Source organism: Propithecus coquereli, unplaced genomic scaffold, assembly GCF_000956105.1.
Source record: "Propithecus coquereli isolate 6110/MARCELLA unplaced genomic scaffold, Pcoq_1.0 Scaffold358, whole genome shotgun sequence".
NCBI lineage: Eukaryota > Metazoa > Chordata > Mammalia > Primates > Indriidae > Propithecus > Propithecus coquereli.
Genome location: NW_012149263.1, coordinates 1,459,936 through 1,480,967, shown reverse-complemented (window position 1 = coordinate 1,480,967; position 21,032 = coordinate 1,459,936). Strand labels below are relative to the sequence as shown.

The 21,032-nt window shown below is 54.8% G+C and overlaps 1 protein-coding gene across 1 annotated transcript; it reads left to right on the top strand.

The window, feature by feature from the left end:
- The first annotated feature begins 203 nt into the window (after nt 1-203).
- On the top strand, nt 204-19,695 carry NPHS1 (nephrosis 1, congenital, Finnish type (nephrin)). The gene is made up of 30 exons (XM_012651493.1): nt 204-209; nt 1,185-1,221; nt 3,458-3,673; nt 3,746-3,868; nt 4,025-4,153; nt 4,530-4,611; nt 4,993-5,096; nt 5,285-5,412; nt 5,483-5,654; nt 5,860-6,017; nt 6,282-6,426; nt 6,528-6,652; nt 7,784-7,988; nt 8,171-8,300; nt 8,466-8,638; nt 9,062-9,202; nt 9,283-9,423; nt 9,930-10,051; nt 10,989-11,160; nt 11,260-11,416; nt 11,511-11,662; nt 13,123-13,234; nt 13,319-13,500; nt 14,660-14,719; nt 16,424-16,543; nt 16,683-16,707; nt 16,815-16,890; nt 17,046-17,124; nt 17,215-17,330; nt 19,394-19,695. The coding sequence occupies exons 1-30, from the start codon at nt 204-206 to the stop codon at nt 19,523-19,525; spliced, it is 3,720 nt and encodes a 1,239-aa protein (XP_012506947.1). The 3' UTR covers nt 19,526-19,695.
- Nucleotides 19,696-21,032: the final 1,337 nt, after the last annotated feature.

Sequence of the window (21,032 nt, the reverse complement as noted above, 5' to 3'; positions counted from 1 at the left end):
CCCCGCCCCGGTCGCCCGGGAGTCCCGCCCCTTCCATTGAGAAACTCCGGGCCAGGGCGCGCTTGAATGGGGCTCGCGGGGCCGGGTTCTGTGGCGGGCGCGCGCCGCAGCCCAGTTGGAGTCTGGGAGCCGGAACACCTGGGTCCCAGGAGGGGGTCCTGGCCGGGTTGGACACCTGTGCCCGGGCGGGTGGAGGGGGCGGCATGGGGGTGACGAGGAGGGAAGGGAGGGAGTGGAAGAAAGTTGCTCAGCCCAGGTCCTGGAGGGACTGCGCCGGGTGGAAACGGAGCTATAAATGGGAGCCCCGGGGGCCTCGCCAGTTTCCGCGCCCTGGGGACGCGGGGTCTGGGACTCCCCTGGGCCTGGGGGTCGGGAAGAGGGCACTCGGGTGCCTGCGGGGCAACTGGGACCCTGAGCAGAAGGGAGCTTAGCTTCCCCCACCCCAAATACCCCTCTGCTGCCCTGTTACTACTGCAAGGCACAGCACGTTCCAAACCCAGGCATCCAGGCCGCCAGCCCCTCCTTTCCCAGGACCCCTCTGCCTGCTTGGCCGGCCGGGCCCCTCGGCCTGGTTGCCGGGCGACGGCTGGGAGGCGGCGGTGCCGGGCTCGGGCGGGCGGGAGGCTGGGAACGGCGCAGCTTGTGCTGACGGCTCCATGCAGCCCAGCTGGGGCGTTCCCACGCCGCGCAGCTGGCCAGCAGGTGGGAGGGACCCGGAGCCGCCCCCCGAAGGAGGGCTGGGGGCTGGGACCCTGGGCCTGACATTCCTGGGCCTGTAGGAACTGGGGGTCCACATTCAGGTTCGCAGTTGTTCACACCAGATTGGCCGGAGCCAGGTTCTCACTCACTCCCAGGCTCAGGCTCCTGCGTTTGTAAGAGGCCGGGAGGGGTGAGGGGGTGGGGTTGGATTTCCAGGATTGTGAGGGACGGTGTTTCAGACCTTTGCCGGCTGAGAAGCTGATAGCCTGATCTCTGGGTTCCTTGAGGGGTTGGAGACTCGACTCCCAGATCCCCTGACTGCGGCGGGGTGCGCTCGGGAGCGGGTGGCAGGGAGTCAGGATATCTGGTCTTAAGTCTCAGAGTCAGTCGATTTCACCACCGATCTCTCCCCGCCCCCACACGGCCCAGGAGGATTTGAAAATGGACAGTGAACATCTGGCCTAAGTCGTGCGTGTGTGGAGTAGCGGGGGAGGATTGGCGGCCTGAACTCCCGGGTTCTCGGTGAGAAGGGGATGAGTGAGACTCCTGGGTGTGAGAGGGGAGGGTCTTGGGGTCCCAGACCCCTAGTGTTGGGAACCTGAACTCCTGGCTTCCGTGTTGCAGATCCAGTGGCTGGATTTTGAAATAGGTTGGGCTTGGGGCCAGGACTCCTGAGTCTTGGAGAGGAAGTCAGGTACTGAGGCCTGTTTTTCCAGACACCTGATATTTCTTCCTCTTCCTGGCCCTCTGGGGCCACGGGCGTGGAAAGATGTTGAGCCCACGGTCCCAGGAGCATGCGGAGAAGGAAAACAGCCAAGGTGGAGGGTGGCAGGTTTGTGCTAATTAAGGGTCCAGCAACTGCCAGCTCTACGCCCTGGTGCCCAGGGACACCATCTGGCGAGGGCCCTTACGACGGATCCCACCCCGCCCCCACCCCAGCTCAGCATCCAGCCCATTTCCCAGGAGGCGTGGGGGCAGTTGGGAGAGGCAATGCGGCAGGAGGGCAGGAGTCGATAATGGGAGGGAAGAAGGCAGATGAGACAGGGCACCCAGGATGGAGCCGTGGGGGCGCGCGCCAGATGCCTCGTCTGCCTGGAGGAGGACCAGATAGGGGTAGCCGGGAGGGAGAGAAACCGAGCAGTTCCCATTCCCGCAGGAGATAAGTAAGCAGGAGCTCACCACGTGTGAGTGTGCGCATGCTCACTGGGCAGGGAGGGCGGCCAACTAGCACATGCCTAGAAAATGCTGGCAGGTGACAGTCAGGGGGGACTCAGAGACAGATGAAACAGGAGAAAGACGCACAGTCAGAGGGTGACTGAGAACAAATATTTATTGAGCTCCTGGAGTGTGAGACAGTGTGGGGTGGGGTAGGGGTTACAGAGACGAGAACTGGGACAGAAAGACAGAAAAACAGAGCCATGTAGAGGCATAGAGACAGAGAGAAAGCGAAATAGTCACAGATTGGCTGCGATTTAACCACTTCATGCAGAGAGAGAGAGCAAGAGGGAGAGGAATTTCAAGGAGACGGAGTAAGATAGAAAGATACATCAAGATGGGTCGAGGGAGGGAGAGAGAGAAACATGGAGAAGGAAGAAAGAGACAGGAGAGATGTCAAGAAATAGACAGAAGGAAGGTCACGCAGCCCTTGCCAAAGGGCACCCACGCGGGGCTCACTGCTACCCCCACGCGGAGGGCTGGCGTACTGGGACCCTGCCTTTCCCTCCCACTCACTCTGCCCACGCCCCGCACACGCCCCCCTACGACACTTTGCACACTCACACACTCTCCACGTGCTTATCAGATCACAGTTCACACACACTCCTGCAGCTCCCCAGCAGAGATCCCTGACGTCACCGAGTGCCGGTGTCTACTCGGTGTCTACTCGGGGAAGGAAGGGACGTGCCCACGTCACGTACCAGGGCAGGGAAGAGCTGGAGGGCCCAGCTCTGCTCCCCACGCTGAGCTGGGAGACCGCCCAGGTCTGACCTCTTTCATATTCCCAGACTAAGCCAGGCCCTTGGGGTCATGGGGGCCGGGGAGGCACCGAGGAATGTGCTTGGCATGTGCTGACGGGGGATTTCGGGGCCTAGCCGGGTCAGAGGCGGGAGCTGGGGACAGGGGAGGGCACCTGGGGGAGGCAGCAGTGGGAGGACGAGCTCAGGCTGGGTTAGAGAACGGAGACCAACCCTGCCACTGACCACATCAGCCTCATCGCTCTCCTGGGCTCATGGGGCCTGCAGGACTCTGAGTGCTGAGAGAAGGGGAGCAGGGGCAGGAGTGGCAGGAAAAAAGATAAGAGGGAGAGAGAGAGAGAGAGAGAGAAAGAGAGAGAGACCAGGGAGGGGTGGGGTGGGGGACTCAGAGAGAAAGAGCCTATGGATAGGGAGAGAAAGCTAGTAAGAGAAAGAGACAGAGGCAGAGACGCAGAGAGATTGGGAGAGAGGAAAACAGAACAAGAGTGAGAGAGACAGGAAAAAGAGAGACAGAAAGAGAAACAGGAAGCAGACACCCGGAGAGGGGGACCAGAGAGCCAGAGGCAGACGCGGGTGGCAGGCAGTGGGCACTGTCGGAGCCACCACCAGAGGACCTGGGATGGCCCTGAAGACCTCCGCCAGGGCTGCTCTGCTGCTCATGGGGCTGCTGACCACAGGTGAGTGGGACCCTGGCGTTGCGCTTGGTGCCAAGTGGCCCTCATTTCTTACTCGTGTTCCCTAGACAGACGCCCTGCCCTTTTCTAGTGACTCCCTTTTGTCCCCAGGCCTGGCCCAGTTGCCAATTCCTGTCTCAGCCCCCCGAGGCTTCTGGGCCCTGTCCAAAAACCTGACGGCCGTGGAGGGGACCTCGGTGGAGCTGCAGTGCGGGGTTCGCGCCCCTGGCAGTGTGGTGCAATGGGCCAAAGATGGGCTACTCCTGGGCCCCGACCCCAGGATCCCGGGCTTCCCCAGGTACCGCTTGGAAGGAGACCCTACTAGAGGTAAGTGATCAGAGCCTGAGAACCTGAGCCACCGGCAGAGGCTGTCGCCCTGACCTGGGGCCCCACCTGCAGGTGAATTCCATCTGCACATCGAGGCGTGTGACCTCAGTGATGACGCAGAGTACGAGTGCCAGGTCAGCCGCTCGGAGACGGGCCCTGAACTCGTGTCTCCCAGAGTGATCCTGTCCATCCTGGGTACGGGTGAGAGACCCCCAGCACCCACAAGTCTTCTCCTGCACCAGGACCCAGGAGCCCAAGCCCCCCGCGTCTCCCTGCTTGGACTCTGGGTATGGGACTCATTTCATGAGCAAGGAGATTCAAAGCCCAAGACCTCACCTCCTTTCTCACCAGTCCCCCCCAAGGTGCTGCAGCTGACCCCTGAGGCAGGGAGCACAGTCACCTGGGTAGCTGGGCAAGAGTACGAGGTCACCTGTGTGTCTGGAGACGCGAAGCCGGCACCCGACATCACCTTCCTCCAGAGTGAGTGCGGGTGAATTGGTGAGGCCGGCGAGGGACCTGGGAGGGGACATCCCTGGGGAGGCCACCGGGAGACAGCAGGGCTGCTGGCCTGGGGCTCGAGGGCTAGGCTGAGGCTCAGACAGAGATATGGGCTGTGGCAGGGGTGCAGAAACGAGAAGCTGGTGTGACGGGTGCATGATGCCACCCACCAAGGAGGTGAGGAGACAGCCAGCCCTGAGGACTCCAGCATTCAGGGAGTCCTCAGTGTGCGGGAGGATGGAGTTGGTGGTCGGGAGGGAGGTGACATCATGCCTGCCCTGAGGACTTCCAGGACATGCTCCCCAGAATCTACCCCGGGGGGAACTCAGCACCCCTCCAGCCCTCTTGTTGCCCCAAGGTGGACAAACGGTATCTGACATCTCTGCCACTGTGAATGAGGGGTCCCAGGAGAAACTCTTCACCACAGAGGCCACAGCCAGGTTTGGAAGTTGGGGGGCCCCTCCCCACCCTGATCCCCAAATTTCCCCATGAGAACCTCGTATCACAGGGATTCAAGCATGGAAACTCGGGTCAGGGATGACTATTTGAGACCCAGTTCTTCACCGGGACCCTCAAAACTTCTTCATGGGACCCCAATTCCAGGGTACCACGCACAAAGATTTTGGCCAGGTGTGGGCCTCTGGGGGACCCAGTTTTCACTATTGACCCCCCAAATCTCTCCCGTTGAACTCTGGAGCCCAGAGGAAATCAGCATGGGGACTTAGGCCAGGTGTGGGGACCTGGGATCCCCACCTTTTCACCCTGACTGCCCAAATTTCAGATGATGACTCTGACTCTAGAATCCGAACTTCCCACCCCAGGGTGACACCCCAGAGCTCAGATAATGGGCAGTTGCTGGTCTGTGAGGGATCCAGCCCAGCTTTGGACACCCCCATCAAGGTCTCAGTCACCATGAATGTCCTGTGTAAGTGGAGAGCAGAGCCAGTTATGGGCACTGAGGATGGGGAGCAGGAATTGGGGGTCCTGGGGAGTCACAGGGATAATGGAAAATTCAGGCTCTCAGAGGAGAAACATAGAGCTCAGAGGAGAGTTATGGAGTCTGGAAAGACCAAATGGGCTCCCCAGGCCCACTGAGTGACCGCTGCTCCCCAGTCCCCCCAGGACCCCCTGTCATCGAGTGGCCAGGCCTGGAGGAGGGGCACGTGCGGGCAGGACAGAGCTTGGAGCTGCCCTGCGTGGCCCGCGGCGGGAATCCCTTAGCCACGCTGCAGTGGCTGAAGGTGAGCAGAGGAAAGCATGGGGGTTGGGGGGCGGGGGCAGGAGCTGACCCAAACACGTGTCTGTCCCCAGAATGGCCAGCCTGTGTCCACAGCGTGGGGCACAGAGCACACCCAGGCGGTGGCCCGCAGTGTGCTGGTGATGGTCGTGAGGCCGGAAGACCACGGGACGCGGCTCAGCTGTGAGTCCCAGAACAGCGTGTCTACAGGGACCCAGGAACGCAGCATCACGCTGCAGGTCACCTGTGAGTCCCGGTGCCAGCTGCCCATCTGTCAGTCCATGCCCCAGAGGACCATCTGTCTGTGCCCCCAAATCATGCCTATCTGACGCAAAGACCTCACCATCCATCCCCTGTCTCCTGCTCCCTGTCCCCTGCCAGTCTGTCTGGGCTGGTTTGTGAGGCAGCCAGCCTGGCCTAGTGTCTTTCCTCTGTCCCTTTGTCCCTGCAGTTCCTCCCAGTGCCATTACTATCCTGGGATCTACATCCCAGTCTGAGAACAAGAATGTGACGCTCTCCTGTGTCACCAAGTCCAGTCGCCCACGGGTCCTGCTGCGATGGTGGCTGGGCTGGCGGCAGCTGCTGCCTACGGAGGAGACAGTCATGGACGTGAGGCGGGGCCAGGGGCCAGGCTCCTGGGGCTGACGAGGAGGGGGCTGAGGGCGCGGCTTGTGGAGCTGGGAGGGCAGGACTCTGCGGCCTGGAGGTCTTGGTCCTTGAGGAGCATGGACTGGCACTCTGGACTCCTGGGTCCGACGGAGGAGGGGATGGGGGTGCTTCATGAGTCCCTGCTGGGGTCTAGGGTGGACCCAGACCCTGGCACCATGGAGGAGGGCGCTGTAGTCCCCAAGTCTGAAGCTGACTTCTTGTCAGGGCCTGCATGGCGGCCACATCACCATGTCCAATCTGACGTTCTTAGTGCGGCGGGAGGACAACGGTCTGACCCTCACTTGTGAGGCCTTCAGTGAGGCCTTCACCAAAGAGACCTTCAAGAAGTCACTCACCCTGAACGTGAAATGTGAGCCCCTACCCTGGCCCAGGAATGACCCCAGACCTCAGAGACACGACCCTCAGGTCCCAGCGCAGAGAAAAAATCAATCTTCCTTCCTCTCCCCCCAGATCCTGCCCAGAAGCTATGGATTGAGGGACCCCCAGAGGGGCAGAGCCACCGGGCTGGGACCCGGGTGAGGCTGATGTGTTTGGCCATTGGAGGCAACCCAGACCCCTCCCTCACCTGGTACAAGGTTGGTGCCAAGAAAGGGCTGTGGGGTGGCCAGGAATGTGGCGGGAGGAGGAGGCCCCTTCTCTCTCCTTCAGAATCTTGGGAAAGCTTGGAAAGAAACCTGAATTTCTTGAAAAATACTGGAGATTCTTGAGTTTTGGCAGAAAATCAGAAAAGACACGAATGCCGTGAGAATTAAACGGAATCCTAGGAATATTCTGGGAATTCTGGGGAAACTCAGAATTCTATGATAAAAATTGGAATTTGGAATCAAGATTGGGAACTCTAGAGTAAAGGTAATTAATTCCATTAAAATTGGAGGAATTTCTGGTGAAAATCTCAGAATTCAGGGGATATGTTTGGAATTTTAGGGAAAGACTAGAAATTCCAGGAAAAAAGACAACGATATTCTGAGCAAAGGCTAGAAATTTTGGAGAAAGACTAGTAATTCCACAGAACATTGAAAATTCATTAATATTCAGTTGAAGTGTTGGGATTTGGAGGTAAGAAAATGAAATCCCATTAAAAGGAAAGGGAATTCTGACAGAATTCTGCAAAAATCCCGGGAAGCCAGTGGAAATTCTGGGGGGAGATTGGGATTTCCGGGATTGCCATTGGGTTTTTTTTTTGTTTGGTTGGATTCTTGGGGTTGGTTGGGATTTTTTCGGTTTCAAGGGATTCCGTTAAAAACTTGGGTTCTTGGGGATTTTCGGGAGGGTTTCGGAATTTTTTGGAAGGCCCTTGGATTTAGGAAAAGGTCAAAGGAAATCTTTGGGGAAAATGGGCGTTTTAAGAAAAAGAACCGAGGATAGGAGAAAAATGATGGCATTCTAGGAAAGGCTTGGGAATTTCAAGGGAGTTTCCTGGCACGTGGCGTTTGGTAGATACAGGAATAGATTTGGGGGAGTGGGGCTGAGGGACTGCAGGTGGCGGGGCAGGCGGGAGAGACTGCGGGGCGCGAGTGGCGGGGGCGGGGGGTCCTCAATTCCACTCCGGACGCCTCCACCCTGGCCGGGTGCCCGCGGTGGGGGCGCCTTTTCCTTTTCACAGAAAGGCCCGGTCTGGGCTGGCGGCCACCAACACAGCGCGGGTGCCTCCGGGCTGAGCGGGAGGGCAGGGCCACCCGCGGTCCCCATTCATTCTCGGCCCCCAGGATTCGCGCCCCGTGACCGAGCCGCGGGGGCTCCAGGAGCCTCGGCTGCCCCAGGAGCCGCGGCGCGTGCAGCTGGGAAGTCTGGAGAAGTCCGGGAGCACCTTCTCCCGGGAGCTGGTGCTGGTCACGGGTCCGTCGGACAACCAGGCCAAGTTCACGTGCAAGGCGGGCCAGCTCAGCGCGTCCACGCGGCTGGTGGTGCAGTGTGAGGGCGCGCGCGGCCCGGGCGGTGGCAGGGCTTGGCGGGCGCGGGGCAGGGAGCCAGAGCCGGGCGGGGGCAGGGGTGCGGCGAAGCCGCAGCCAGGGCGAGGCCGGGCGGGGGAGGCGAGGACCAGGCCGCCCCCCACCCCCCACCCTGAGCCTCGCTCCTCCAACCCGCCCTCTAAGTTCCGCCGACTAACTTGACCATCCTGGCCAACGCGTCCGCGCTGCGCCCGGGGGAAGCTTTAAACCTGACGTGCGTCAGCATCAGCAGCAACCCGCCGGTCAACCTGTCCTGGGACAAGGAAGGGGAGAGGTGAGAGTCCGGGAGGCCCGTCCCTGGTTCTGGCCACGCTGCTCTGCACCCCTGTCCCGCCCCCGCCCCACTGTCCGGCCTGCCCGGGAGCTCTCCTGCCCTGGCTCTAGTCCCACCCCTGCACCAGCCCTGGCCCGACCCCGCCACCCTCTGCCGGGCACACAGGCTGGAGGGCGTCCCCGCGCCGCCCAGAAGCGCCCCGTTCAAAGGCTCCGCCGCCGCCACGAGCGTCCTTTTACGAGTGTCATCCCGCGACCACGGCCACCGCGTGACCTGCAGCGCCCACAGCGCCGAGCTCCGCGAGACCGTGAGCTCCTTCTACCGCCTCAACGTGCTGTGTACGTGCCTGGGCCTGGAACCCCTCTTGATGCTCTCCTGACCCTAAACTACTGGGTTCGGTTCGTCACTTCGACACTGTCCGTGACCCCTATCCTGAAACTTTCCTGACCTTTATCCTGCCCCCCTGGCTCTGGACCAACTCCTATCCTGCCCAACCCCCATCTTGCTTTCGTCCTCTATCCTGACCCCTCTCTTCATCCTTAAACCTGACCCTGGCGTCTACACTTTTCCTGCACTGGATCCTAACTTCCTTCCTGAATCTTGCCCCTGAGCTCAGCTCTGAACTTAGTTGTTACCTCCTCCCTAAACTCAAACCCAGTCGTCACCCTAACTTTAACCCTCGCACCTGTGTCTGATCTCAAATCTGTCCCTGACCCCGACCTTAACAACGATCCTGACTCCCTGCCGCGCCCCCTGTGAAGACCCGCCGGAGTTCCTGGGGGAGCAGGTGCTGGTGGTGACGGCGGTGGAGCAGGGCGGGGCGCTGCTGCCGGTGTCAGTGTCCGCTAATCCCGCCCCCGAGGCCTTCAACTGGACCTTCCGCGGCTACCGCCTCAGTCCAGGTGCGGGAAGTGGGTATGAGAGGGGGGCAGGTCCCTGGGATGACAGGGCCCGCCAGGTCCCTTACCCTAGCCTTCCCCAGCTGGCGGCCCCCGGCATCGCATCCTGTCTGGCGGGGCTCTGCAACTGTGGAACGTGACCCGCGCCGACGACGGCCTCTACCAGCTGCACTGCCAGAACTCCGAGGGCACCGCCGAGGCGCTAGTGCATCTGGACGTGCACTGTGAGCTCCCCCTCCGCTTTCTAGAAACCCGGGAGCTCTGGGAGCCCCGCCGCATGGACACCACGCCCACCCAAGGGACCTTGCCCCCTGTGGTCTCCTTAGTGCGGGAACTCCACCCACCCAGGGACAGCCACCCATTCTGGAGGCTGCAACTGAGATGTAACCACGCCCACCGTGGAATCCCTCCCACTAGAGAGACCCAATGTGGAATCTCTGCCCAGAGAGGGACCCGCCTACATGGGAGCCGAACCCACTTGGAAGCTCCACCCCCACACGAATCTGGAAGCTTGCCCAACCTACTCTAATTATCACAGAGGCATAGTAGAGGGTGGGGACAACCACACTAACCCTAAGAACTGTCTTCCAAGTGCTCTGCATAGAGGGCAGGGTGTATTCACACTCATAACTTTCCTGGATGCCTCTAAGACACCCCCACATCTGGGGCCCTCTCCCACCATGCCCTGTCTGGGCCCAAATGCCTTCCCCAAGCCCCTGCCTCCCACCAGATGCTCCCACCATCCGCACCCTCCAGGACCCCACTGAGGTGAACATTGGGGGCTCTGTGGACATAGTCTGCACCGTTGATGCCAATCCCATCCTCCCGGAGATGTTCAACTGGGAGAGGCTGGTGAGGACCCAGCCTTTGGTGAAGGGAGGTGGGGTCATGGGATGTGATTTCCTGACTGTGAGCTCCTTGCGAGTGGGGACAACAATGTATATGACCCTGTATAGCTATATACTTGTCACAGCATGCCCCACAAACTAATAACCATTTGTTCAATGGCAAATGAATGGGTGGATGAGTGGCTGGATAGCCAGGGGAGTGGGTGTGTGGATGGATAGATGGGTCAACAGGTAGGTGGGTGGATGAACAGGTAGATGGATGGAGTGGATGGAAGAACAGATGGATGAGTGAATGAATGGATAAATGGATAGGTGGGTGGGTGGCTAGATGATTGAATGAGAGAAATGAGTGGATAGATAGATTATTAGAGAGGAGATGGATGGATGGACACGCTATCAGTGGAAAGCTGTCTGGGAGGATGATGGATAAACTGATGGACAGATGGATGGGTGGATAGATCAAAGGAGAGATGGAGAGATGGATAAACTAGGTAGATCAACAGATGCACGTATTTATGAGTGTGCACATGCATGAGTGAATACACGGGATGGATGGATGGAGAGTTACAAGGGTGGATAGATGGGTGCACAGAAGGAAGACAAATGGTTGGATGAATGAGTAGGTGAATGAATTAATGAATGGAAGGATAAATAGATGAAGGTACATATAGGTGGATGGTTAAATGAATGGATGAGTCAATGGATGGATGGACGGCTCCAAGCATGAGTGGTTGGATGAATGGATGGGTAAGTGGATGGACTGGTGGGTGAAGGGATGGATTGGATAGATGGATAGATGGATGACAAGATAAATTTTTCTTTGATAGCTCTGTGGAGGGTGATTGTGGCTGGGAGAATGAGGCTACCGAAGGGACACAGTTTTGGGAGTGATGGATCTGGGGTTAGACTAGGTGGCCAACTCCTGAGTCTTGGGCCTCCAGGGGGAAGAGGAGGAGGACCAGAGCCTGGACGGCATGGAGAAGATGTCAAAGGGAGCCACAGGGCGTCTGCGGATCCACCGTGCTGAACTGGCCCAGGCTGGTGCTTACCAGTGCATCGCGGACAATGGGGTGGCACCTCCAGCCCGAGGGCTGGTCCGTCTTGTTGTCAGATGTGGGTAACACCCAAGCACCTGACTCCAAGGCCTGCCACTATGCCCACAGCTCTCGTGTCCTCCCACATGCCTCATGTTGACCCCTCGAACCCTCCTAGTTGCCCCCCAGGTGGAGCATCCCACTCCTCTGACTAAAGTGGCTGCAGCGGGAGACAGCACCAGTTCTGCCACCCTCCATTGTCGTGCCCGAGGTGTCCCCAACATTGTCTTCACTTGGACCAAAAATGGAGTCCCTTTGGATCTCCAGGATCCCAGGTGAACCCCGGCCGAGCCAGGCAGCACTCCAGCCCCAGCTCTGCACCCCCAGCCCCAGTTTACCTCCCTGAGTCCCGCCCCACTTTCTCTCCAGGTACACGGAGCACACATACCACCAGGGGGGAGTCCACAGCAGTCTCCTGACCATCGCCAACGTGTCTGCAGCCCAAGATTACGCCCTCTTCACGTGCACAGCCACCAACCCCCTGGGCTCGGACCACATCAACATTCAACTCGTCAGCATCAGTACGGTGGGAGGGGTCTGTGAGGGTGTTAGGGGGCTGCTCCCTGGGTCGATTCCCAAGTCCCTGGTTGGCCCCAGACTGCCAGTGTTCCTGAAACTTGAGACCTGTTTATGTGAGGGTAGAGTTTTTGCCAGCCCTGAAAATCCTAACGGGGACTGGATCTTCAAGGAAACCCACAACACATGCACGCGCATGTACACACACACACACACACACACACACACACACACACACACAATGGTGAGGGGGTACTTATTGGCTCAAGTAACTGAAAAGTAGATTTTCAGGGGTTGCTGGATCCCGGTTCAGCTGTCATTAAGAACTCTCCATCTCCTAGGTCTGCTTTTCTATGCGTTGGCTTTATTCTAAGGCTCCTCAGAGTGGTCTGTTAGGATTTGCAGAGGACGTAGAATTCTTTCTTTTCCTGGCAGTGGTATGAAAATACTGGAATTATATTTCATTGGCTCTACTTGGCTTGCCGCTCGTCTCTGAACCAATCACGTTGCCAGGGGAAAGCAATGCTCTCATTGGCCAGACCCAGTCACATGTCCCTCCTACTGGGAATGGAGTCACTTCCATCAGAAACATGCGGCCTGAGAATGTGGGAACGTGGTTCTGCAAAGGAAATTTAGGGGTTGGAACCAGAAGAAATGAGGGGAACGGATGTGAGATCGGCACAAAAAATCCCTTATAAGGAACGTACATGTCTGTGTGTGTGCGTCTATCCTCATTATTTGCAGTCGATCCTCATTATTCAAAAATTCACCTAGTAATAGTTGCTAAAATTTATTTGTAATGCCAAAATCAATACTCATGGTGCTTTTGTGGTCATTTGAGGACGTGTACAGAGTGGCAAATAATTTGAGTCACCTGATGTGCATGTTCTTGGCTAAGACTGAACAAGGCGACACTCTGCCTTCTCGTTTCTGTTCTCATACGTAAAAAATGTGTCCTTTCTGTGGTTTATTTAGTGCTATGATTTTTTGCATCTTTTGTGCTTTTTGTTAGAGATTTTGCTGTTTAACTTGGCCCCCGGCACAGTGCTGAAATGCTGTTCAGAGTCCTTAAGCTGTGATGTACCTTACAGAGAAAATACTTGTGTTGGATAAGCTTCGTTCAGGCATGAGTTGTAGTGTCGTTAGCCATGAGTTCGATGTTAATGAATCAACGATATATGGTAAACAGGTGTCTTGAAACAGAAATACACATAAAACAAGATCGCGTATCGATTGACTGATGAAAATGCTGTGATAAGAGGTTCGAAGAAACCTAACCCTGTATTTCCCCTAGAAGCAAGAGTTTGGTCTTTGCTAATTCAGTGTTCACAGCGACTTTATAGAACATGACTACCACGAATAATGAGAATTAACTGCGTATTTAAAATCACTCTTAGGAAAAACCTGGAAGGAATCTTCTAGAATTCTTCTGTATCCTCTACTTCCTCCATCCTTTTCCCCATAGGCCGCCCTGATCCTCCATCGGGATTAAAGGTTGTGAGCCTGACTCCAGACGCGGTGGGGCTGGAGTGGAAGCCTGGCTTTGATGGGGGCTTGCCGCAGAGGTTCCGCATCAGGTGGGTCCCTGCCAAGGCAGGAAGGGGTGGCAGCAGATGGGACTGGGGCGCTTTCCTGAACTGACTGTCCTCCCTGTCATATAGGTATGAGGCCTTGGGGACTCCAGGGTTCCACTATGTGGATGTCTTACCACCCCAGGCCACCGCCTTCACACTGACTGGGCTGCAGCCTTCTACGCGATACAGGGTCTGGCTGCTGGCCAGCAATGCCCTGGGGGACAGTGGACTGGCTGACAAGGGGACCCAGCTTCCCGTCACTACCCCAGGTGGGAACGGACAGTCTTGGGCAGGTTGGAGTGTTCCTCAGAGGACTTATAAGGTGGTATAGTGTAGTGGATACTGTTATTATTCCCCTTTTACAGATGAAGAAATTGAGGCCCAGAGCAGTTAAGCAAATAGTCTAGGGTCACACAGCTAGGAAGAGGTAAAAATGAGATTGAAACTCAGACAAATGAAAACCAGAGACCAGCCTTTCACCTTCGACCTGTAATGTCTGAATGTGATTAGCGACCCAGGGAAATTAGAAAATCGTTTGAATTCCATGAAAATGAGGCTGGGTGCAGTGGCTCTTTGGGAGCCCAGCACTTTGGGATCCGAGGTGGGAGGATTGCTTGAGGTCAGGAGTTCGAGATCAGCCTGAGCAAGAAGAGCGAGACCCCGTCTCTACTAAAAATAGAACGAAATTAGCCAAGCAACTAAAAATAGAAAAAATTAGCCGGGCATGATGGTGCCTGTAGTCCCAGCTACTAGGGAGGCTGAGGCAGGAGGATCACTTGAGCTCAGGAGTTTGAGGTTGCTGCGAGCTAGGCTGACGCCATGGCACTCTAGCCTGGGCAAGAGACAGAGAAACTCCGTCTGAAAAAAAAAAAAAAAGAGCCCAGTACAAAGTAGGTGCTAACTCACTATTCATTTAAAGAAATGGCCCTTGCCCACTCTCTGTTTATTTTGCCCCACGAAACTCCCTCTTTCTGTCTTCCCCTTCCTGACAGAGCAACCTTTTTCTCCATGGAAGTAAGGACACTTTCCCACCCCTACAGTCTTCCCTGACCTTTTCCCTCCCATGCTAGTCTTCCCTCTGAGCACTGAAACATCAAGTGCTGCACTAACCTCCTTTGTTCTAGAACTTATACCTCTGTGAAGGGACAGAGAGCCCAGAGTCTTTTTTGGTTAACGCAACAAATTGATAATCCATGAAAAGGATCTTGCACGCCATAAAGCACTCATCAATTATTATTGTGATTAGCATTAGAATTGCTATTAATAGTATTGTCATTATTACCAGCAATTTCTAGCTCCCTTTGAAATATTCTTAAGAAGCCATATACCAGTTCTCATGAGAAAAGCTCAAAAAGAGGCTGAGAAATGTTGAAGGCTTATAGCTCAGATTCTTGATGTTCATTTACAATCTCTATATCCACCCCCCAGGCCTGGACCAGACTTCTGGAGAATCTGATGACCAGGTGCCCACAGAACAGCCACCTGCAGGTAAGTCCTCCGTCCCCTGAATCCGCCCCACCTTCCCCTGAGATGGAACTTCCTGGTCTCTGACCCCACCTCCGCTGCTTGGTAGTCACAGCTCCTTAAGACTTAGCTCTGTCCCTGCAAACCCCCACCATGTCCTTCCTTGGCCCTTCCTCCTGCCTGGACTGATAGATTTCCTGTCTTTCTGATTCGGTTTAATTCTGGATGCATTAGCGAGCTCTGTGTGCTGTAAGGAGCCTGTATCCATTTGCTTTTGGCGCGTAACAAACCACCCCAAACGTGGGTGCTTATGACAACGAACTTATTTCTCATGATTCTACGAGTCTGGCTGAACAGGTCGGGGCTGGGCGGACTCGAACCATCTCTGCAGCCGGCCGGCAGCGCGGTCAAGGATGGCACCTCCTCATGTGTGAGGCAGTCATCTGGCTTTTGGTTGGGACCAAGGAAATAACCAGGCCGTGTGTCTCTGCTTGGCTTGTTCACATGGAGATGGCCACAGGGGTCCCAAGAGCAGCAAGAGAGGGCAAGTTCCCATTTACTAGCACTTTGCAAGTTTCTGATTCTGTCGCAGTTGCTGGCGTCTCCTTGGCCAGAGCCAGTGATACGGCTCAACGCGGAGTCAGCGTGGAAGGGGAGTGCTTGAGAGTGGGGGTATGACAGGCGGGGATTACAACCGCTTGGCAGACAGTCCCCATCGGAGCCTGAGAAGGAGGTTGCCAGTGACAGAAGTCCAGCTGTCGTTGGCACTGAGTGAATTGCTTGGCTTGTGAAATTGAAAAGTCTGAGTGTGGCTGGATTCGGGCGCTCAGAAATTCCACCAGCAATCAGCGTCTCACCCTTTGTCAACTTTACCTGTGTCTTGGTGGCTTCTTGCTCAGGTCCTTCCATGAAGAGGGCGAAGAAGCCCTCCCCCACCTCCGGCTTTGGTTCCACTTCTTGGCAGCCAGCAGAATTGTCCTAAATGTTCTGGCAAAAAGCCACCTTAGGTCAAATACGTGTCTCTTTCCCATGACTGTGGAAAGGGTAGGGGAGCTCTTACCGCCACATGCCCACCGTGGAGCCCGGCCTGAGCCCTGGAGGCTGCGAGCTGGGGAGGGGCTGTCTCCCCAAAAGAAAAACAAGTGCTGTTAGTGGACGATGGGGAAGTGGAAGCCGAGAGATGTCTCTTTGTCCTCAGGAATAGGGCAGAGGAGTCAGCCTGGCTGGGATGGGATGAGTGGAAAGAAGGTGTTTGAGATAGAATTTGAACGGTGAGTAGAAGTTTGCTTGAGAAGAAAGGACAGTTGAGGACAGACACTTGACTGTTCCAAAGCTCAGAGGTGTGAATTTGCTCCAGTGATTCTGGAAACAGCCAGCGGTTAGGTTGTGTGGCTGGAAGGTCCAATACCAGGGTCTATGGTTAGTGGACAAAGGATGGAGATGTGGGAAGAGGCTAGATCCTAGAAGGTCTTAAATGCCCAGCTAAGGAGCTGAAGCTCCCTCCTGAATCCACAGATAGGGTTCAGGCAAAGGTAAAACCTTCTGCTAATGGCTTGACTTGAGAGAGGGCCACCTGTCCTTGGGTGGCAAGAAGGATGGGGAGGAGGACCCCTGCCCCTCTGCTTCTCTGACCTTGGAAGAGGGACTCCGCTTGGTCAGGGACAGAGTCTCTCCCTGGGCCTAGAGCCAGTTGTTTTGGGCTCACCGAGGGGTACCTTCTGCCCCCAGGACCCTTGGGGCTGCCCCTGCTGCCCGTGCTGTTTGCTGTCGGGGGTCTTCTGCTGCTTTCCAATGCCTCCTGTGTTGGGGGATTCCTCTGGCAGCGGAGACTGAAGCGTCTTGCCAAGGGTGAGGAGAGACCCCCTGCCTGCCAGGATGGAGACGCAAGGGTGATGGGGACCCCTGGGGTTGCTGTACGTTGAAGGTCTTCTCAGGGCCAGGTGGGCTTGAACGGGGGTCTCTGACCCCTTTTTCCTATTTCCCTCAGGCGTCTCCGAGAAGACAGATGCAGGGTAAGTGGAGGTATTTTTCTGCAAAGAAGACTCTGAGGGAGGAGGGTCGGGGTGACAGGTGGCAGAGGGTCAACGCCCAGCCGCTCTCCACACCTCCCTCCTGCAAGGTCAGAGGAGGACCGCGTCAGGAACGAGTATGCGGAGAGCCAGTGGACCGGGGACCGGGACACTCAAAGCTCCAGGGTGAGCAGGGTGGTCGGGACAGCCCCACCGACAGGGCACTGACAGTGACTAAAATGCCACTGTTAGCTTCAAGCTAGTCCCCGCCCTGTCCAGGAGCTGTGGCGTCCGAGGACGGAAGGGACCGTGTGTGTTTTGTGTGTGCATGTGTGTGACAGGTTAGCACCACAGAAGCAGAGCCGTATTACCACTCCATGAGCGACTTCGTCCCCCAGCTGCCCCCCATGCCGGAGGAGGGTGAGTCATGACCACACCGGGATGCCCCCTACCCAGAAAGACCCCCGGGCTGGGTGCCTTGATTATCCTTTCCTTCCGCTCCAACCCCAGGTTTCACAGGGTTTGGAGAGGAGGGCGTGGCCTTTCCCGGGCACCTGTACGATGAGGTGGGAAGAATGTTCGCCCCGCCCGGGGCCTGGGGACCGCTCTACGATGAAGCGCGCACGGTGAGGAGCTTTGAGTCAGCAGAAGTCTCTCTGGGGTAGTGCCGGAAGCCCACCTCCTACTGCTCGTGTTAGTCAGGGTAAGCCAGCTGCTGTGACAGAGAGGCCTGGCCACACTTCAGTGGCCTAAAGAAGACAGTCCGTTTCTTTCTCACGGTCACAGGTGAGTGGCCCAGTTGGACCTGGTTACTCTGAACCCCAAGTTCTCTCCACTGTGTTCCTCTGCCGTCTCCCAGCACCTCGTCCGGGTCTGCGCGGGTGGGCCAGTTCACCGGGGGTTTCAGCCAGTGGGAAAAGGACAAAGAGAGAGGTGGAGGCACGACCCTACCTTATGGCCCAGGCCCAGAAACGGTACATTCTTCTCTCATTCTGCTGGTGGGGACGTGGTCACGTGGCCACACCTAACTGCGAAGGAGGCTGTGACATGTACCCCGGCTCGGCCTCACTACGGTTCTGTCGCTGTGGAAGGAGGGTGCGCATTTCCTGGGGTAATTAATCATCTCCACTATGCTGGTTAAGCAGGGAGAGAGAGGATTTTTTGGCTCACTCTATTGCAAAGTCAAGGGACAGAATTGTCTTCAGGCCCAGGTAGACTCAGACTTTCCTCCCTAAAAATATCCCTAGCAAATCCATGTTTGTATCCTATTAGATTAGAAATCTCCAGAGAAAGAGGATACCTCTGTTTCAATAGCTTCAAATGCCCAGCGCTGACGCTTATTGGTCTAGCTTGGGTCACTGGTCACCGCTGAACCGATCACAGAGGCAGGGGATAGAATATGCTAACTGGACAGGCCTGGATCAGTGCGCACCACGGAATCGGGGAGTAGGGGCCAGCCCTACTCACTTCACTGGACAGACGGTGGGAGAGGGACAGAGAGCCCAGAGGGAAGTGGAGATGTTGGCTGGGCGGCAAAACGACAGACAGGCACGTTGACCAGCAGTCCCCCACCCCCACCCTGTCGCACAGTAAGGGAGGTGGGACGGAGCCCCTGACTTGCTGTGTGGTCTTGGCCAACGCTCTGGCACTTCTGGGCCAAGGATTTCCCTCCGTAACACGATCCCATATGGGACTCTGTTCTCAGACGGAAGCTCCCCGCCCGCATGGAAATAGCGTGCACACAACGCTGTCCATGGTGCTGGCCCACGTGCGCCCTCTAAACACAGATGGCGTCTGCAGACTTTTTCTGCGAAGGGCCAGACAGTAAATATTCTGGGCTTTGTGGGACATACAGTCTTACTCAAAACTGTACAACTATTGTGTATCCATAATAATTAAAAATTAAAAAAAAGAAAAACTACTCAGCGCTGCCATTGTAGGTTAAAAGCAGCCACTGATGATACATAAATGGATGAGTGTGGCTATGTTCTAATAAAACTTTATTTTTGGACACCGAAATTTGAATTTCATATAGTTTTCCTTTGTCATAAATATTATCCTTTTGATTTTTTCCCCAACAATTTAAAAATGTAAAACCATTCTTAGCTCTCGGGCAGTACAAAAGCAGGTGGCAGGCCCTATCTGGATCATGGGCCAATCTGCTCTAAAGCTTGCTGAGCCAAAACAACCAGTTTCTCCCAGCTTTAGGACAAAGCACATCCCCAGTAAGGACCGCCCTTCATTGTCTTTTTTTCTCGTCTATTTTGATGGGGGAAATGCTTTGGAAATTCGTAGACTAACAGAATCATGACTCACATTCCACGATTGCCATAGCTGATATCATGGAGTTTTATATTTCAGACACTTAGATTCTTTCCCTGATGTGAAATCATGGGATATCTTGGACTTGCTTCAAAAGAGTCCAGTTGGCGGGGTGGGGGATAAGAAGATAGAGACATAGATAAATCAACTGATCAAGGGTTGATGTTGTTGAAGTTAGGTAGTAGGCCCATGGGGGTTCATGATGGGAGTTCATTATAATTGATCTCCTCTTTGTATATGTTGGATTTTTTTCCATAATTAAAATCTGAAACACTTCTTTTTTTTTTTTCTGGGAAGTTGAACAGATCCGTGATGGTGTCCCGCAGGGCATCTTTCCATGGTTCTAACTCCGCTTTTTGCCTGTTAGGGCCCCAGTGACCTCTACTGGCCGGAGGAGAAGTACGAGGATCCAAGAGGAATCTATGATCAGGTGGCAGGAGACTTGGACACTATGGAACCTGATTCTCTACCCTTTGAGCTGAGGGGACATCTGGTGTGAGAACTGGCTCAACACCCTTTTCCTGCTGCCACGGGACATAATACTCCATGGTCCTTTGCGTGCCGGCTGGGCTGAGCTTGTCAAGTGAGCTTTGTAACACACAAGGGGACTAGATTTTTTCAGGAGAAGACAGAGATGTGCGTAGGTGACAGAAGGTGATTCAAGCTGGTGTCAAAGTATACTTGTGTATACTTTGCTCTTCCTGGGGTTGGCTTTAGGAACTAGCCTTCTCCAAAGAGACAGAGTGAATTGTAAATGACATCTCAGAAATGAAAAGCTACTCTGAGGGTCTTTCTGCTTTTTGAAGTAAATTTTTTAGAAGTAGGAAAAGACATATTAAAAACTCCATGATTTTCAATTCAATGACATCTGAAATAGCGGATTATAAGTGGAATTTACGAACCATTGCTATGTTCTATCTATTCTTGTTTTATGATTTTCTACAGTTATCTAAAACAGAATGTGTAAACTATGACACACACGTAAACATAAATAGCCTCTATAGAAAATAAAATAAACAGGCTATTGAAAGAGCTAGATGCAAAAGAATACATACTGTATGCTTTCATTTATAGAAATTCTCCAAGGGCAAAACTAATCTATGGTGACAGAGATCAGTGGTTGCCTGGGGCCATGGGAGGGGGACTGGCAGCTAAAAGGCAGGAGGAAATTGATGGAAATATTCTAGATCACGACCGTGCTGGTGGTTACACAGGTGCGTAAATTTGTCAAAACTCATTGAACTGTACACTTTAAGATGGGTGCATTTCATTGTACATAAATTAAACCTCATAACGGTGATTTTAAAAACAGACTCCATAATGAAGCAGCCCAGTAAGAGAATCCTTAGTCTTTATATTGAATAGCAGGATAAGTGAGAAACCTGCGTATTTCCATGAAGAATAGAGCATGTGTAGTTAAGTATGATCTTCCTTTAAACCTCCACTTCTCTCCGATTAACCATATTATCAAAACTTTAGTTCAAGTGTTTGTCAATATATTATTTTTTATCAGCCCAGACTAAAATACATTTTTACACCACAGCATCTGAATACAAAAACACATTAGGATTCAAACGATTTCCCTTTAATTAAAAGATGATTTCATTCCTAAAAGTAGACCTCTAACGCCTATAGCGCCCTCCAATCAATGTAGCAGCCAAAAAAACGTTTGTGAAAATTTCCAAAGCTCCCACCAGGGGACGGTACTGCCCCTTTTAAGATGGACCAATCTAGCCCACTAGCTGAAGCGGCGTGTGTGTATATTGGGCTCTGGAGCTCAGGAGAAAGGTCTGCGCCAGAGATTAAAGCTGGCTGGGGAGTGTCCTTTGCATGTAAGTGGCCACCAAACCCCAATATTAAAGGGTAAGTAGCCGTGGCGGGCATCGAGGCAGAGAGGACTCCAGGAGCACAATGTGGGGAGAGAGTTTCCTAAAATTGTTGCCGGGGAGAAGCGGTCAAGGCAGGGAGTGGTAGGAATTAAGGCTAGTGAGATGTGCGAGGATAAA

Coding starts and splice junctions, on each gene's coding strand:
- NPHS1 (XM_012651493.1), top strand. Junction 16,544..16,682: donor ACTGAAGCGTCTTGCCAAGG/GTGAGGAGAGAC, acceptor TATTTCCCTCAG/GCGTCTCCGAGAAGACAGAT. Junction 16,708..16,814: donor TCCGAGAAGACAGATGCAGG/GTAAGTGGAGGT, acceptor CCCTCCTGCAAG/GTCAGAGGAGGACCGCGTCA.